The sequence below is a fragment of the Meriones unguiculatus genome, chromosome X (assembly GCF_030254825.1).
Source record: "Meriones unguiculatus strain TT.TT164.6M chromosome X, Bangor_MerUng_6.1, whole genome shotgun sequence".
Classification (NCBI taxonomy): domain Eukaryota; kingdom Metazoa; phylum Chordata; class Mammalia; order Rodentia; family Muridae; genus Meriones; species Meriones unguiculatus.
The window spans coordinates 17,251,049-17,270,177 of record NC_083369.1 but is presented as its reverse complement, the minus strand read 5'-3'; the positions used below and the strand labels follow the sequence as shown (position 1 = coordinate 17,270,177).

The window sequence follows — 19,129 nt, the reverse complement described above, 5'->3', positions numbered from 1 at the left end:
GGGAAATAAGAGAGGGTAAATATGATCTCAGTACATTGTATGCATGTATGAAGTTGTTGAAAATAAAATTTAAAAACAAAGAAAACAAGTGAAGAGTCCTGGAAAAGGATGGAAATGAAAGAGTTCTGAAGAGCGAAATATGGCTTGTTGATGATTAGAACTTGATTATCAGGCAAAAACAGCTCCTTTGTCTTTCTGCCAGGAAGACTGTAGACCCCATTCAGAAAATTATACAAATTGTGACAAATCTAGAGGAAACGTAGTTCATAAGGAATATGCTGTTAATGAAGTTGTGGCAAGTATGGGAGAGTATTTTAACGCGCTGCTTGATACCCAGACATGCCATGCATATATATAATTGTATATAAATATGGGTGACAAATATATACAGCATACAGATCATTCATACTGATAGTCCATGTCCTGGGCATAGAACACATCTACCAAAATTATTTGTAAACATTGGAGCAATGTTGGCCTATAGACCTCTGAATGAGAAGAACTTTATCCTCACAATTTCCTAAAGTACCTGGAAAAGAATTCTGCGACTTTTCTCAGTACGGAGAGATTCTGACATGGCTTCTCTTCATTAGCCCTAGAAAGCTGTGCGAAGGAGCTCACTTTGTGCTTGAATTTCTGACACATATTTTTGGTCTTGGTCCTCTTCTACCATGATATTATTTTGAAAGTGTTGAAGTATAATCAAATTGGTGTCTGTTATCTTATTGATTTTAAGAGAAAATAAAAGGAATTGGAGCTTTTTGTCTTACTGTTTAATTTTAAAATTGTTAATCTGTATAGTTAGTGATGAATAACCTAGACCTATGCTGGAGAGTGTCTCACTGACTAGTTGACAACAATATTTTTAAGGGATCATAATCCTGTTTTATGACACCATGCACACTTTAATGCGTTAATGCCATGTGATGAGATGTTCCAATTCTTAGTCCCAGATGCTCAATTTAATGTGAAAACTAGACATGTGCATCTATTTGATCTCCTTTTAGGAATGAAATAAGGAAACCATTCCTTTTTAGTCATCTATATTGTTCTTTTGCTGTTTCTTTTCTTCATTCACAATGTTGGATAAGATCTTGGCTTTTGTCATCGTGGTTGTGGCTAACCCATATTTTGGCACGACAGAAGAAATACATTGTGTCGTTACAGATTTCTGGGAACAATCACTCTTTTAGTAACTGTTTTTCCTATCTTTAATAAATGTTTTCTTTAGAACTGAAATGGAGAAAAAAACTGTCAAATATCAAATATATCCACCAGAATTGAAGACATTCCCCGGTCATAAAAGCTGAGGAAGTTCATCATCACTGGAGCTTCCCTACCCACCCTCCAAGATCTAAAATGAGTTCTTAAGAAATGAAAGAGGGCTGGAGAGATGGCTCAGTGGTTAAGAGCACTGTCTGCTCTTCCTCAAATGGACCCGGGTTCAATTCCCAGCATCCACATGGCAGCTCACAACTGTTTGTAACTCCAATTCTAAAGGATTTGAAATCCTCACACCAATGCACATAAAATAAAAAATAAATTATTTTAAAAAGTTAAAAAAAAAGAAATGAAAGGAATTAAACAATAACTTGAAGTCTCAGTAAACTGAAAAAAAAAATGGCTAGGCATGGCAGCACATACTTTTAATTCCACACCTCCAGAGGAAGTGTTTGAGGTTAGTCAAGTCTATATATAGTGAGTTCCAGGCCAGTCAGGGCTACATAATGAGACTGCCCCGAAAATAAAAGAAACCAAAACTTAAGCAAATAAACAAAATAAAACACACATAGAAAACAAAGAGCAAAATGGAGAACGTTGGTATTTTTTTTCCTAATCAGAAATTAATGTAGAAAGAAATGGATTCCACTCTATTACTATAGACTGCCTATAACAGTTCCAGTTTAGCTCCAAAGGCACAAAGAGCTTAAAAATGGCCGGTTGTAAAGGTAAAAAACATGGATGCAACAATCCTCAACAATTAACACAGCAAAGTGAATGTCTCAGTACATGAAGGAACCATTCACCATGATCAAATGATTCCAATTATGCCAATCTATGAAAATGACTATATTTAAAAAAGGAGAACTAAAATATATGACCACTTCAATAGATGCAGAAAAAGTCATTTGTCCAAGTTCGACAACCTTTCCCTATAAAATGCTCAACAAGTTAGGTATAAAAATATACCGTGGAGGCTGGGCAGAGGGCTCAGAAGTTAAGAGCATGGGCTGCTCTTCCAGAGGTCCTGAGTTCAATTCTCAGCAAACACATGCTGGTTCATCACTATCTATTATGAGATCTGGTGTCCTATTTTGGAATGCAGACAGAACACTGTATACATAATAAATACATAATCTTTAATATGCATATACACACATATGTATGACGCAGTATAGACCTTGGATGACAAAACCACTAATGGCACCATATAATATACATTAGGGAAAAGCTGAGATGATAAAGGACAGTATTGAGAGTGGTGGCACAAGCCTTTAATCCCAGCACTGTGCAGGCAGAAGTAGGTGGATCGCTGGAGGTTCGAGACCAGCCTTGTATAAAAGTAAGTACAGGACAGCCAGGGTTACACAAAGAAACCTTGTCTTGAAAAAACAAACCAGAGCTGGACTTGGTGGCACATGCCTGTAATCCCAGCACTCAGTGGGGCAGAGGCAGGTGGATATCTGTTAGTTCAGGGCCAACCTGGTCTACAAAGCTAGTCTAGGTAAGCCAGCCAAGTCTACACAGCGAAATCCTATCTTGAAAAATAAAAAAAAAAGAAAAGAAAAGAAAGAAAGAAAGAAAGACCAAACCAGGATGATCTTTTTCCATCCATTTGCCTGAAAATTACACGATGTCTTTGTTTTTAATAGCTGAGTAACACATCGCTGTGTAAATGTACCACATTTTCTTTATCCATTCTTCATTTGTGGGACATCTATATTGTTCCTGGCTATTGTGGGTCCCATAACAGTGGGAGCAGGGGCTGTCTCTGACTCTGTTGCCTGCGTTTTGATCCCTTTCCCCTGGCTGGGCTGCCTTGTCAGGCCTCTGTAGGAGAAGATATACTTAGTCCTGCTGTGACTTGAGGTGTGGGTTGGTACCCCTTGGGGGCCTCGCCTTCTCTAAGAAGGAAAGGGGAGGTAGGGGGAGGAGGACATGAGGGTGGGACTAAGAGGAGAGTAGGGAGGGGGCTGGGATCAGGCTGTAGAGTGATTAAATAAATAAAGGAAGAAAAATAATATTTTTTAAAAAAGAAAACAAACCCCAAACCAATCAAAAAGAAAAAGACAAAAAGAACAGGTTTTATCACCTCCATTCAACATAGTATAGAAAGTACTGCCTAAAGCAATTTCACAAGGAAAAAGAAAAAAACAAAACAAAGCACAAAGTTAGCCAAGTTGGAAAGAATAAGCTAAATTTTCCTTGTTTCCAGATACATCACCTTATAATGTTTCAGAAAACTTTACCCAACCAAATACTGTCAGAGCTGATAAATTCAGTAAAATTGCAGGACACAGAATCAATATTCAAAAATCAGTAATAAATCTACAACTGACAGGAAGTATCTGTGAAGGATATCACAGAATCAATCTCATCTACAGTAGTGAAAAGATGTATTAATAAATTTAACCAGGGCCTGGAGAGATGGCGCAGAGATTAAGAGCACTCTGTGCTCTTCCGAAGGTCCTGAGTTCAATTCCCAGCAACCACATGGTGGCTCACAACCATCTGTAATGAGAGCTAACGTTCTCTTCTAACATACAGGTGTACATGCAAACAACATTATATACATAATAAATAAATAAATAAATAAATAATTTAAAAAGAAGAAATAAATTTAACCAAAGACATGTATATCTATACATTGAAAATTATAAAGCCAGGTAGTGGTAGCTCACACCTTTAATCTCAGCACTTGAGAGGCAGAGGCAGGCAGAGCTCTGAGTTTGAGGCCAGCCTGATCTATAGAGTGAATCCATGACAGCCAGGGCTACACAGAGAAACCTTGTCTCAAAAAGAAGAAGCAGACAAAGAAGAAGAAGAAGGAGGAGGAGGAAAAGGAGGAGGAGGAGAAGAAGAAAAAGATGCTAAATTGGGTGGATTGAGAAAGATGGGATGGATCTGAGAGAAATGAGTGAAAATGGTAAATATGGTTTACTGTATTTACATATGAGTATCTTTTTTTTTTTTAGAAAACTGAATATTGTGGAAAAGGTTTATTATTCTGTACAGGTTGGTTTTTAATAAGCTACTCGATATTTGTTACAGTCAATTATCAACGATCTCATTGCAATAGCATTTCCCCAGCAGTCAGAATCTGGAAGCAATTTGCCTTTTTCCAATTATCATTTAGTGTTTTTCTTCCCCACCTTCAAAACACAGAAATAGGTTTTTGAATAGCAACTAGCCATTTATGGAAGCCGTAAGATGCAGACAGTCATTACACAACAAACTACACCTGAGCACCTGGACTAACACTGCCAACACTTGTGAAGAAAGCTGTTGGTTTTTAAAGTGGAAGTACTACAGGAGTTAGAATGTACTGCTCACGGCCTTCTGAGACCCACGTGAGGGCCAGTCTTACTGGTACCCTGCCAGATGCCATGTAACTATCACACCAAGGATCAGGAACCAATGTGTGCACACAGGGTTAAAGCTCCAGGTGACCGAGCGAAGACTGGAGGAAATTAAAATACCAAACTGCTTTAACTTATCAATACTATTTTGGAAGCATCATCAGAACATAGGGATTTAATTGTGAATTGCCCTGGGCTCTATCCTGGACTGAGAATTTGACTTAGTACTAAGCATCTTCAACACCCGAGAAGAGCTGGGCATAGTGCTTTGTCACTCCTCACAGGAACCTGGGTAGGCTGATGATACCTCTACACCTCCCCACCGTCCCGGCTCTACATACCAAGTAATTCAGTAATTAAGCAAAAGGGAGAAAAAAAGCAGACTTGCAGCAACACATACTAGACGGATGTTTTTAAAAATGACATGATAAATGTAAATCATAAAACCAAATGTACTCATGAAGGTACACCTATTTTACGTTACATTAAAAAAAAATACTATAGACTGCGAACTGTGCATGCTTACCATAACATTTCACCTGGGAAAGCCGGTGAGGGGAGTTCTTGCAAATACTCACTACCATGATAAAAACAATTATGTGCAAACTGCAAGGTCCCTGATAGCAGTTAAGAGTTTATCTACAGAAAGATGTCACTATCTGATCAAATATGCAAGAGACGGACTTCCCAGAGTTTATAGCCCAGAGCAATAACCACCGCAGGCTCCTCCTCCGTGGCTCTCTTCCCTGTGTGCCAGCTCGACTCCTTTGTTCTGGTTTTCACTTTCCCACAGTCCAGGTGTCTGAATGATCTTTTCAACAAGCTCCTCAAAGGCACACTGAACACCATCACAGGTTTTTGCACTTGCCTCTATAAACAACATAGAATGCTTGCGTGCAAATTTCAGGCCTTCATTTCTATCAACTTCACGATTTTCCTTATCAGTTTTATTTCCAACTAGCATGTTTACTATGTCATTTCTTGTACAGTATGTTTCCAATTCGTTTAACCAATTATCCAGTTTAACAAAGGTGTCTCTTCTTGTGACATCATAAACTCGTATAACTCCCTGCGCACCTCTGTAATAGCTGGGAGTTAGGGTTCTGAACCTCTCTTGACCGGCCGTATCCCATATTGCAAGTTTAGCCTTATTTCCATCCACTGAAATAGTTTTCACTTTAAAGTCAACACCTATTGTTGCTGCAAGTTCTGGATCAAAGGTGTCATCTGTGAACCTCAGGAGCAGGCTGGACTTGCCCGCCCCGCTCTCTCCGATGATGAGGATCTTCAGAGTAGTCAGCACGTCCTCCACTTTACTCCGACCCAGCCCCCGGGGTCTGCAATCCCCGGTGTCCGCGAAGGCGGCCTGCGCATCTACATATGATTATCTTGATAAGACCCAGTTAATTGCAGAGAGAACCATTTCTTGGACAGGGCATCTTGGAAGGTACAAAATAGAGAAAAAAAATCTAAGAACAGGCATGCACATCACTCTCTGCTTTGTGATTTGTGAATGTGATACAGACACCTGCCTCAGCCTCCTCCCTTCTTGACTTCCCCACCATGATGGACTGTGCCTTGAACTGTAAAGTAAAATCAAGCTGTTCTCCCTTACATTGCTTTCATCAAAGTATTTTATCAGAGTGACAGGAAAAGAAACGAAGGCGCTTATCAGGAAGATGCAAAGTGAAAGCACAGGAAGACTGTAGTGAGGGCTAGAATGATTACAGAGAAGACAAAAGCTAACTGTTGGCCAACATGTGAGACAAAGAAAGCCTTTGCATACTCAAAGAATGTAAATCACAAAATCCATTACGTAAAACAGTGTGGAAATATTTTAAAGATTAAACACAGAAATACTGTATGGTCAGTATATGCATAGTAAAAGAAAATGGGGTTTGCTGGGTATCATGGGGCACACTTTTAATGTCAGCATTCAGGAGGCAGAGGCGGGTCCATCTCTTTGAGTTTGAGGCCACCTGATCAACAGAGCTATGTCTAAGTCAGCCAAAAGGAAGAAATCCTGTCTTAAGAAAGAAAAAAAAAATTGAAAGAGCAGAGCCTGGTGGCACACGCCTGTGATCCCAGCACTCTGGGAGACAAAAGCAGGCAGATTGCTGTGAGTTTGAGGCCAGCCTGGTCTACAAATTGAGTCCAGGATAGCCAATGCTACACAGAGAAACCCTGTCTTGAAAAAAACAAAACCAAAAGAAAAAAAAAAAAGGAAGGAAGGAAAGAGGGTAGAGTTTGTAATAGAATACTGTTCAACCAAAATAAAGAAGGAAATTGTGTCATTTGATATTGTAAGAACTTAGAAGACATTATATTAAGTAAAATAAACTACACAGAAAGACAAATGTCACATCATTTCACTTATATATGGAATCTAACAGAGTTGATATCACAGAACTAAAGTGGAATAGTGTTTATCAAGTGCTTACAGGTAAGGTGAGTAATTGTTGATCAAAGGTAGAATATTTCAGTTAGGTAGCAGGCACAAGTTGAATATTGAAAAACATAGTTGACTGTGTTGCTGTGGCATCCCCTGCTTGTCACCATGGCTGCTTACAAACTGGTGCTGATCTGGCACGGCAAGAGTGCCTGGAACCTGGAGAACAGCTGCAGCAGCTGGTACAACGCCGACCTGACTTGATGGGCCACAAGGAAGCGAAGCCCGCTGGCAGGCGTTGCAAGATGCTGGCCATGAATGTGATATCTGCTTCGCCTTCATGCAGAAGAGAGCAATATGGACCCTCTGGACAGTCCTCGATGCTGTTGACCAGATGTGGCTTGCCAGTGATCAGGACCGGGTGCCTCTATGACCAACAGTATTGGGTTCTAACTGGTCTCAATAAAACAGAAACTGCTAAGCATGATGAGGGGCAGGTAAAGACCTGGAGGTGATCTTAGATGTCTTACCACCTCCAATGCAACCAATCATCCCTTTTACAGTAACTTCAGTAAGGATCTCAGGTGCACAGACCTTACTGAGGACCAGCTGTCCTCCTATCTGTGAGAGCCTGAAGAACACTATTGCCAGAGTACTGGCCTTCTGGAATAAAGAAATCCCCCCCGCCGAGATCAAGGAGGAGAAAAGGGTCTTGATTACCACCCCCTGCACCCACTCTCTTCATAGAATCTAGTCAGATTAACACCTCTGGGGGTGCAGGTTCGTGGTCCACAAAAGAACAGCTCCTTTTGCCAGGATTGTTGAGAGGTAGTAAGTAGAGTCCTTTGTTTACTAAGGATCTGCTTAGGAAGAGGTTGGGGAGGAACCATGCTGTGATACGACCACCAACCACCGAGGAAAAGCTGTGGACCCAGTTTTGTCCCTGGAGCCTGTCCTGCACTCTTCTGCAGTTAGGTAACTGGGGCCTGTAGTCATCCCAGTGGAGGGTGAAAGTAACTTCCATGGAGATTTAAAGGATACTACTCCCTCTCCGATCCTAAAGGAGCTGCTGGCCCCAGAAGGTTGGGATCAATCTTGTCAAGTCTATGTCTTATTTTTTTTTGCATTTTTAAAAATTTTATTTTAATTTTTATTAATTGCATTTTATTCACTTTGTATCCCCCATAAACCCTTCCCTCCTTCCCTCCCAATCCCACCTTCCTTCCCCCTTCTCCATGAATGTCCCTCCCCAAGTCCACTGATAGGAAAGGTCCTCCTCTCCTTCCTTCTGATCCTAGTCTATCAGATCTCATCAGGAGTGGCTGCATTGCCTTTCTGTGTGGCCTGGTAAGGCTGCTCCCCTCTCAGGGGGAGGTGTTCAAAGAGCAGGCCAATCAGTTCATGTTAGAGGAAGTCCCTCTTCCCAGTACTATGAACCCACTTGGACACTGAGTCTATGTTTTACATTTACTTTTACTTAAAAAAAAGGTACATGTGTGTATGTGTGTGTGTGTGTGTGTGTGTGTCTTTATCAGCACACAAAAGCCCCTCTGATGTTTCTAGTGGAGGCTTAAACAGTCACTAGGAAATAAGCTGTTCCTCATATCAAATGGAATAATCTCCTTGTCCTCAAGGGGCAGGAGTACCACTTGCTGTGTTCAGATCCTGTTTCCTTGTTTTGTAGAGGTGAAGGGTCCCTTGATCATGTCCAAGTTTTCATCTTTGACTGAATCATGTTTCAGCTGCTTGACCCTCCCATGCGGGCTCAGAACTAAATCTCTTTCCAGATCAGTATAATATAAAGGAGTTATATGCAACAAAAAATAAAAGAAAGAAAAACGTAGTGACTGTGGTTAATGAGATACTGTGTTCTTCAATAATGCTTCAAGTAGGTTCAAGAGCTTGTGTGTGTGTGTGTGTGTGTGTGTGTGTGTGTGTGTGGTTTTTTTGAGAAAAGGTTTCTCTTATAACAAGCCTGGTTATCCTGGACTCACTCTGTAGACCAAAATGGCCTTGAACTCATAAGAGTTTTCAATACAAACATTATAATTGCATTAATGAGTTTGACTTAACAGTTCCACTATTAATAGGGTTTTTGTTCATTTATTTTTACGTGTATGGGTATTTTTTGCCTAAACATTTGCTGTGAATGATGCCTATGGAGGCTATGAGAACCAAAGTTACATTATTAAGTTTTACTTCCTGAAAAGCTGGAGGTGGGACTGGAGAGGGCTCAGAGGTTAAGACCTCTTCTAGAGGTCCTGAGTTAAATTCCCAGCAACCACATGATGGCTCACAACCATCTACAATGAGATCCGGTGCCATCTTCTGGTGTGTAGGTATACATGCAGACAAAACATTGTATATATAATCAATAAATAAAATCTTTAAAAAATAATCAAATAAAAATGTTGCAAACGTTGAATATAAATCTTTGTATTCAGCTTCCATTTTGTTTCCAAGGTGAAATTAAGTTCAAATTTTTAAACTTTTCAATTCTGCTTCCTAGAAGTGATTGTTCATAGCTGGCACTAACAGACCCTGCCAGAGGGTCAAGCTGATGGTTCAATAGTGTTATAACTCATTCTTTATTATCCAGTTGACTACACTCTAGTTGCACCCTTCTTATCTACACACCTGGCTACATTTTGGATGTACTCAAGAAGACCTTAAGCCCTGCCTTCATTACCTCACTTAGGACCAACCAGCTTAAAGGTTAGCTGATAATACTTTGTCTAGTTAGCCAAAAATGTAATATTGCTTTGTACTGTTGCCCAAAATGTGTTACTGCCCTCCCCATGTCTTTTGCACTTGGTTCTTTCTATAAATGCCCTGCTGTGAGAACTTGTAGATGTCACAGTTAGGCTCCAGAGTCCTTACTGTGACCCTGATCGATCATCTTGGAAAAGGTGTTCCAATAAACCATCCATTTCTAACTGAGATTGGAGCCTGAGTGGTTTGTATAACTATTCTTACACTAGAACAAAAATAAATAAAATGTTTTAAAACTTGGTTTAAAAAAAAGAAAAGAAAAGCTGGAGGATATATGCTTGCCCCTAATTAGGTGTAGGTGTCAGGTACACAGGTAGGAAGTATATCAGGATATATGCTTGCCCCTGTTTGGACCTGATGGGAAATATGGTGGTCTCAAAGGGTTGCCTTTAAAAGCCTTTGCAAGATGTGACTCCTGGCCAAATTAAAGCTTGCTTCAAATTTGTCTCAAAGATTGTGGTGGAATTAACACACAAACCCTGGGTTGATAGTGCATGCCTTTAATCCCGGAACTCAGGAGGTAGAAACAAGCTGATCTCTAGGAGCTGGAGGCCAGCCTGGCCTACACAGCAAGTTCTAGAACAGCCAAGGTTACACAGAAAAACCCTGCCTCAAAAAAATAAATAAATAATTTAAAAAAAACAATAAAACACGACTAATTTAAAATAAAGTACAACCTGATTTATTGTAGATAAATAATATGTGCAGCTCACAAAAAAATAGATGATTTTGGAGAATTCAAGATAAATATTATTTTCATGCTAATTCTTTCATGAAAAAATAATAATGTTGCTTTTCTTTTCCACAAAAATGTGATCTTGAAAAGTTTGCCTTCTTTTTTCACATAAAGCAACTAAAATATTTACGTTAGAGGTCTTTTTATCCATTCTCACTAAGCACTGTTCCTCCCCAAAGGCCAAATTCTGAGCCAATAAACTTAGCTGTTTTAAACATATACTCTGGGCTAAGCTTGGTGCTGCACACCCTTTAACTCAGCTCTCAGGAGTCAAAGGCAGACAGATTTCCCTGAGTTGGAGACCAGTCTAATATATGTAGCAACTTCCAAGCCAGCAAGAGCTACAGAGTAAGACCTTATCTCCAGAGTGTGTGTGTGTAACTCTTTACTTATTTCTTATAATTATCTGCTTTCTTATGTCCCCATCCACATATATGTATGCAACAAGCAATTGCAGTTACTTTTGTTTGTTTGTTTTTGCTCTTTTTTGAGTCAGGGTTTCTCTATGTAACAGCCCTGGGTGTCCTAGAACTCATTTTGCAGACCAGGCTGGCCTAGAACTCAGAGATCTGTGTGCCTTTGCCTCCTGAGTGCTATGTGACACTAGTTGCCTGGCTATAGCTACTTTTGATATGAGAAATATGACTTAAATACTAAATTATTATCTTCATCTTCTAAAAGCTGCAATTTTTTGTTAGTTTGTTTGTTTGAGACAGGGTTTCTTTTTGAAACAGGCCTAGCTGTACTGGAACTCACATTGTAGACCAGGCTGGCCTTGAACTCACAGAGCTCTGCCTTCCTGTGCCTCTGAAGTGTTGGGATTAAAGGCATGTGTCACCAAAGCTAAAAGGTGGGATCTTTCTGCTTTGTTTTGTTTTGATTTGCTTTGTTTTCATTTTGTTTTTGTTTTGAGACAGGGTTTCTCTGTGTAATAACCCTGGCTGTCCTGGACTCCCTATGTAGACCAGGCTGGTCTTTAACTCACAGTGATCCACCTACCTCTGCCTCCCTGAGTGCTAGGATTACAGATAGGCACTACCATGCCTGGCTAAAGTTGGGATCTTAATGGGTTTACTTTTATTCAACATATATTTTTGTAAGATTTACTTGGAATCATGACTAGACTAAACATAAATAGATGATTTAAAAAAAGAAAACATTATCCAATCGTTGAAGAGCTTATTTTTTAGAAAGTGAGAGCATCTTATTTTCCCATAAGGAGAGGCAGAGACAGGAGTCTAGAACAAATTATATTGGGTAAATGGTAAGAAAGACAAAGATATAAATGGCAGCAATAACTTCTGTTAAAGGTGCACAACAATTGGTTAAAATGGGATATATATCTTGTTAATTTCTACACCTGTAACTGTAGATCCTTAGATCCTGAAGTGAGGGCTAAGGAAAACCTGTCTATCTGACAGGCAAGCCATTCTAGCAGGTTTAAGAAAGAACCCATTGGGACATAACTACAAACACTGAGGAAATCCAAACAATCATTTGAACTTACTTCAAAAGTCTATATGCCACAAAATTTGAAAATCTAAATGAAATGGACAATTTTCCATTAATTAATGGACAATTAATTGATTCGACTTACCAAAGCTGAATCAGGACAGGTAAATCAATTAAATAGTTCTATATCCCCCAAAGAAATTGGAGCAGTCATCAAAAGTCGCCCATCCAAAAAAAGCCCAGGACTACATGGTTTCAGTGCAGAATTCTACCAAACATTCAAAGAAGAGCTAACTCCAGTTCTCTTCAAACTATTCCACAAAATAGAAACAGAAGGAACACTACCAAACTCATTCTATGAAGCCACAGTCACCTTGGTACCTAAACCTCACAATGACCCAACAAAGAAAGAGAATTTCAGGCCAATCTCCCTTATGAACATTGACGCAAAAATACTCAACAAAATACTTGCAAACCAAATACAAGAACACATCAAAGATATCATACACTATGACCAAGTAGGCTTCATCCCAGGTATGCAGGGCTGGTTCAATATACAGAAATCCATCAATGTGATCCACCACATTAACAAACTGAAAGAAAAAAACCACATGATAATCTCCTTAGATGCTGAAAAAGCATTTGACAAAATCCAACATCCATTCCTGTTTAAAGTATTGGAGAGATCAGGGATACAAGGCACATATCTAAACATAGTAAAGGCAATATACAGCAAGTCTATAGCCAAGATAAAACTAAACGGAGAGAAACTTAAAGAAATCCCACTGACATCAGGGACAAGGCAAAGCTGCCCACTCTCTCCATATCTCTTCAACATAGTTCTGGAAGTCCTTGCTAGAGCAATAAGACAGTTGAAGGAGATCAAGGGGATACAAATGAAAGGAAGAAGTCAAATTATCACTATTTGCAGATGATATGACAGTATACCTGAATGACCCCAAAAATTCTACCAGGGAACTCCTACAGCTGATAAACACCTTCAGCAAAGTGGCTGGATATAAAATTAACTCAAAAAAATCAGTAGCCCTCCTGTATACAAAAGACAAAAGGGCTGAGAAAGAAATTAGGGAAACAACACCCTTCACAATAGCCACAAATGACATAAAGTACCTTAGTGTAACCCTAACTAAGCAAGTCAAAGATTTGTATGAAAAAAAATTTCAAGTCTCTGAAGAAAGAATTAGAAGAAGATATCAGAAGATGGAAAGATCTCCCATGCTCATGACTTGGGAGGGTTAACATAGTAAAAGTGGCCATCTTACCAAAAGCAATCTATAGATTCAATGCAATTCCCATCAAATTACCAACACAATTCTTTACAGACCTGGAAATAAAAATTCTCAACTTCATATGGAATAAAAAGAAACCCAGAATTGCTAAAACAATCCTCTACAATAAAAGATCTTCTGGAGGTATTTCCAGCCCTGATCTTAAGCTGTACTATAGAGCAACAGTAATAAAAACTGCATGGTACTGGCATAGAAACAGAATGGTGGATCAATGGAACTGAACAGAAGACCCAGAAATAAACCCACGTACTTATGGACACCTGATCTTTGACAAAGATGCCAAAACCATACAATGGAAAAAAGATAGCATCTTCAACAAATGGTGCTGGTCTAACTGGATGTCTACATGCGGAAGAATGCAAATAGATCCATACTTATCACCCTGCACAAAACTAAAGTCCAAGTGGATCAAAGACCTCAACATAAAACCAGACACATTAAATCAGTTAGAAGAAAAAGTGGGGAAGACCCTAGAACTCATTGGTACAGGAGACAACTTCCTGAACAGAACACCAACAGCACAGGCTCTAAGAGCAACAATCAATAAATGGGACCTCATGAAACTGAAAAGCTTCTGTAAAGCAAAGGACACTGTCATCAAAACAAAACGACTGCCTACAGATTGGGAAAGAATTTTCACTAACCCTTTATCTGACAGAGGACTAATATACAGTATATACAAAGAACTAAAGAAGCTGAAAAGCAGCAATCCAAGTAATCCAATTAAAAAATGGGGAACAGAGCTAAACAGAGAATTCTCGACAGAGGAATATCGAATGGCAGAAAAACACTTAAAGAAATGCTCATCCTCATTAGCCATCAGGGAAATGCAAATCAAAACGACCCTGAGATATCACCTTACACCCATCAGAATGGCCAAGATGAAAAACTCAAGCGATAACACATGCTGGAGAGGTTGTGGAGAAAGGGGAACCCTCCTCCACTGCTGGTGGGAATGTAAACTGGTACAACCACTCTGGAAAGCTATCTGGCGCTTTCTAAGACAAATAGGAATAGTGCTTCCTCCAGACCCAGCTATACCACTGCTAGGTATATACCCAAAGTTTGTTCAAGTACACAAAAAGGACACTTGCTCAACCATGTTTATAGCAGCTCTATTTGTAATAGCCAGAACCTGGAAACAACCCAGATGTCCATCAACGGTGGAATGGGTACAGAAATTGTGGTATTTTTATACAATGGAATACTACTCAGCAATCAAAAAGGAGGAAATCATGAAATTTGCAGGCAAATGGTGGGATCTAGAAAAGATCATTCTGAGTGAAATATCCCAGAAGGAGAAAGACAAACATGGGATATACTCACTTATATAGACCTATAAGATATGATAAACACAATGAAATCTATACACCTAAAAAAGATAATCAATTGAGCGGACATGGGGTAAGATGATCAATCCTCGTTTAGAAAGACAGATGGGATGTGCATTGAACGTATGACAGGAGTCTACTGAGCGCATCTGAAAGACTCTAACTAGCAGTGTTTTCAAAGCAAAGACTCATGACCAAACCTTTGGTAGAGTACAGGGAATCATAAGAAAGAAGGGGAGTTAGTCTGATGGGGAAAGGATAGGAGCTCCACAAGGACCGAATATATTTGGGCACAGGGTCTTTTCTGAGACTGACATTCAACCAAGGACCATGTATGGATATAACCTAGAACCTCCACTCAGATGTAGCCTGTGGTAGCTCAGTAACCAATTGGTTTCCCAAAGTGAGGGGAACAAGGACTATTTCTAACAGGAACTCAATGACTGGCTCTTTGCTCTCCCCACCCCCGAAGGGAGGAACAGTCCTTTTAGGCCACAGAGGAGGGCTTTGCAGCCAGTCCTGAAGATACCTGATAAAACAGGATCAGATGAATGGGCAGGAGGTCCCCACTATCAGTGAACTTGGAAAGGGGCACGGTGGAGATGAGGGAGGGAGGGAGGGACTGGGAGGGAATGAGGGATCGGGACACGGCTGGGATACAGAGTTAATAAAATGTAACTGATAATAAAAAATAAAAAAAATAAAAAAAAAAAGAAAAAGTGGGGAAGACCCTAGAATTCATTGGTACAGGAGACAACTTCCTGAACAGAACACCAACAGCACAGGCTCTAAGAGCAACAATCAATAAATGGGACCTCATGAAACTGAAAAGCTTCTGTAAAGCAAAGGACACTGTCATCAAAACAAAACGACTGCCTACAGATTGGAAAAGAATCTTCACCAACCCTTTTTCTGACAGAGGGCTAGTATCCAGTATATATAAAGAACTAAAGAAGCTAAAAGCAGCAAACCAAGTAATCCAATTAAAAAATGGGAAACAGAGCTAAACAGAGAATTCTCTGTAGAGGAATATAGAATGGCAGAGAAACACTTAAAGAAAGACTCAACGTCATTAGCCATCAGGGAAATGCAAATCAAAACGACCCTGAGATTTCACCTTACACCCATCAGAATGGCCAAGATGAAAAATTCGAGTGACAACACATGCTGGAGAGGTTGTGGAGAAAGGGGAGCCCTCCTCCACTGCTGGTGGGAATGTAAACTGGTACAACCACTCTGGAAATCAATCTGGCACTTTCTTAGACAACTAGGAATAGTGCTTCCTCAAGATCCAGCCATACCACTCCTAGGTATATATCCAAAAGAGGCTCAAATACAAACAAGGACATTTGCTCAACCATGTTTGTAGCAGCTTTATTTGTAATAGCCAGAAGCTGGAAACAGCCCAGATGCCCCTCAACTGAAGAATGGATGCAGAAATTGTGGAACGTCTACAGAATGGAATATTACTCAGCAATAAAAAATAAGGAAATCATGAAATTTGCAGGTAAATGGTGGGAACTGGAAAGGATCATCCTGAGTGAGCTGTTCCAGAAGCAGAAAGACACACACGGTATATACTCACTCATATAGACATGTAATATAGGATAAACCTACTAAAATCTGTACATCTAAAGAAACTAAACAAGAGAGAGGACCCTGACTAAATTGCTCAATCGCCATCCTGAAAGGCAAAGAGGAAGGACATCAGAAGAAGAAGAAAACAGGAAACAACCTAGGAACCCGCCACAGAGGGCCTCTGGAAGGCTCTGCCCTGCAGACTATGAAAGCAGATGCTGAGACTTATGGTCAACTGTTGGGCAATGTGCATGGAATCTTATGTAAGAAGTGGGAAATAGTAAGATCTGGAGTGGACAGGAACTCCACAGGAGAGCAACAGAAACAGAAATTTGAACACAGGGGTCTTCCCAGAGACTCAATGCTCCAACCAAGTACCATGCATGGAAATAACCTAGAACCCCTGCACAGATGTAGCCCATGGCAGTTTAGTGTCCAAGTGAGTTACATAGTAATGGGAACAGGGACTGCCTCTGACATGAACTGATTGGCCTGTTCTTTGATCACCTCCCCCTGAGGGGGGAGCAGCCTTACCAGGCCACAGAAGATGACAATGCAGCCACTCCTGATGAGATCTGATAGACTAAGATCAGACGGAAGGAGAGGAGGACCTCCCCTATCAGTGGACTTGGGGAGGGGTATGCATGAAGGAGGGGATGGGAGGGTGGGATCAGGAGGGGAGGAGGGAGGGGCTAATAGGGGGATACAAAGTGAATAAAGTGTAATTAATAAAAATAAATGTGAGTGTGATGTTTATTGGTGTGTGGACATATGTAGAGGGTTAAAGAACAAAATGGGATCAAATGTCCTGCAATGAAACATATCATTTTAACTTTTTAAACTTAAAAAAAAAAGAAGAAAGAAAGAACCCATCTTCTTATGGTTTCACTCTGCATTTCTTTGATGATATTATTAAGATTCGCACATTTCAGAACTCTGATTAAAGTTTTGTTTTGTTGGTTGGTTGGTTTGGGTTTTTTGGCAGGGTTTTTCTGTATAGCTCTGGCTGTCCTGGAACTTGAACTCAGAGATCTGCCTGCTCTGCCTCCAGAGTGCTGGCATTAAAGGCTTGAGTCATCACCACTTGGCAAAAGTTTGTTGTTAATGCTGTCGAATCACCAAGGAAGGCCAGTCCAGAACAGAAGGAAAAAAGTATCATCATCACAGATAATTCACAGTGTAAAGCACTCATTGGAAAAAAATATTAGGATCAATAATAGGTAGCAAAAGGCAAATTCAGATAGCAATATTGTACTGACTTGACATCTACTGTAAGAAAAAGAACAAATAAAGGTAGTGCTACAGAAGGCCAAGTAAGATGCTAGGACCTTCATCAGTAACAATGCCCTCCACACCATGGTGTCACTGGAGACCACATAGGAAACCTGGCTTTTCATCTTCACCTAACCATGTTAGCAGTTTTTCGCACTCATTATGAAAAACTGCCGGTTTTGTTTACTTTCTATCATTTATAAAACATGTACTATACTGAATGTGTATTGTCACACTATCTGTGTTAACGGTAAAACCTGAAGTCAACAACGGGCTGCTTATTAGCAGTTAAAAGTTTGGGGGGAAATCAAGTTACATAATTGACTCAGGGTATACAGTAAGAGAGCATCTGGTGAGCATCACAAGGCCCTAATTTCTTCCCCTAGCAACTCTCTGTCAATCTCTCTCTCTCTCTCTCTCTCATACACACACACACACACACACACACACACACACACACACACACACACACGTATACATAACTATGTGAGGGCTGGTGTCCTAAACATCTACATTTTTCAGGGGTCAACTATAGTATGGACATAGATGTGTATGTATTGTGTGTGTGTGTGTGTGTGTGTGTGTGTGTGTGTGTGCGTGTGTGTGTGTAAGGAGGGATTGGGATGGAAGAGAAGCAGAGAGAGCAAGGAATTAGCATATGTGATTGTAGAAGCTGGCTAGGCAAGTGAAAAAATTTACATGGTCATACTAAACGACACAGAAAAATCATTTGACAAAATGTAGCATATATGTATGTTACAAATGCTTGGCAAATTGGGAAGAGCAGAGAACTTTATCAACTTAAGAGATTTTCTACAAAGTCAACAGGTAACATACTTCATAGGTAAGGTTAGGGATAATGAAATTAGTCTGTTCTTACTGTCTTTTAAAAATATTTTTATTTTATGTGTATGTATGTATCATGTATATCTTAGTGTATGTATAGGTATCACATGCATTAGGGAGCCTGAAGAGGTCAGAAGAGGGCATCAGATCCCTTGGAATTATAATTAAAAATCTGCAAAAGTAGTAAGTTCTCTTAACTGCTCAGATAACTCTTCAGCCTCTGTTCTTAAGACTCTTATAAACATATTACTAAAAGTTGTAGTCAGTGTATGAGAGACTTTAAGGCAAACTTTTAGGAAAAGAAAAAGTAATAATCTCCCCATTTCTAAATATTATAATTGGTGATGTAGAAAATCCCAAGTCATCTACTGAAAATTGTTATAATTAATAAATAAGGCCAGTGGTATCACAGGATATAAGATAATCGCCAAAATAAAAAATCATGTTTCTATACATTAAAAATGAACACATGGAAACATTAAGTTAAAAGTACAATATCACAAGTGCCCAAGACAAAATAAAATACTTAAAATATAAACAGAGAACTGTGCAGTGCATAGAACTGGGGGCTGGAAAGCTGGCTCAGAGGTTACGAGCACCGGCTGCTCTTCCAAAGGTCCTAAATTCAATTCCCAGTAACCACATGATGACTCACAACCATCTATAATGAAATTTGGTGCCCTCTTTTGGTGTACAGGTATATACATGGACAGAACATTGTATACATAGTAAATAAATAAATCTTTTTCCAAAAGGAAGAAAATTGCAAACTGCTAAGAAAAAAAATAAAGACCTAAATACATGGTGAATCGGTGGATTAAAATATTAAACATAGTATACAAAGACAGAATTCCCTTTATTAA

At 39.6% G+C, this 19,129-nt stretch overlaps 1 protein-coding gene and 1 pseudogene across 1 annotated transcript; one reads left to right on the top strand and one right to left on the bottom strand.

Moving 5' to 3' along the window:
- Positions 1 to 4,205: 4,205 nt before the first annotated feature.
- Positions 4,206 to 6,340, bottom strand: LOC110544154 (ras-related protein Rab-18-like). The gene is made up of 2 exons (XM_060375486.1): positions 6,328 to 6,340; positions 4,206 to 5,954 (listed from the first exon to the last, which is right to left on the bottom strand). Exons 1-2 carry the CDS (start codon positions 6,338 to 6,340, stop codon positions 5,275 to 5,277), a joined length of 693 nt encoding a protein of 230 aa, XP_060231469.1. The 3' UTR covers positions 4,206 to 5,274.
- A 797-nt stretch (positions 6,341 to 7,137) lies between these two features.
- LOC110544153 (phosphoglycerate mutase 1-like) lies at positions 7,138 to 7,723 on the top strand (annotated as a pseudogene).
- The last annotated feature ends 11,406 nt before the right edge of the window (positions 7,724 to 19,129 follow it).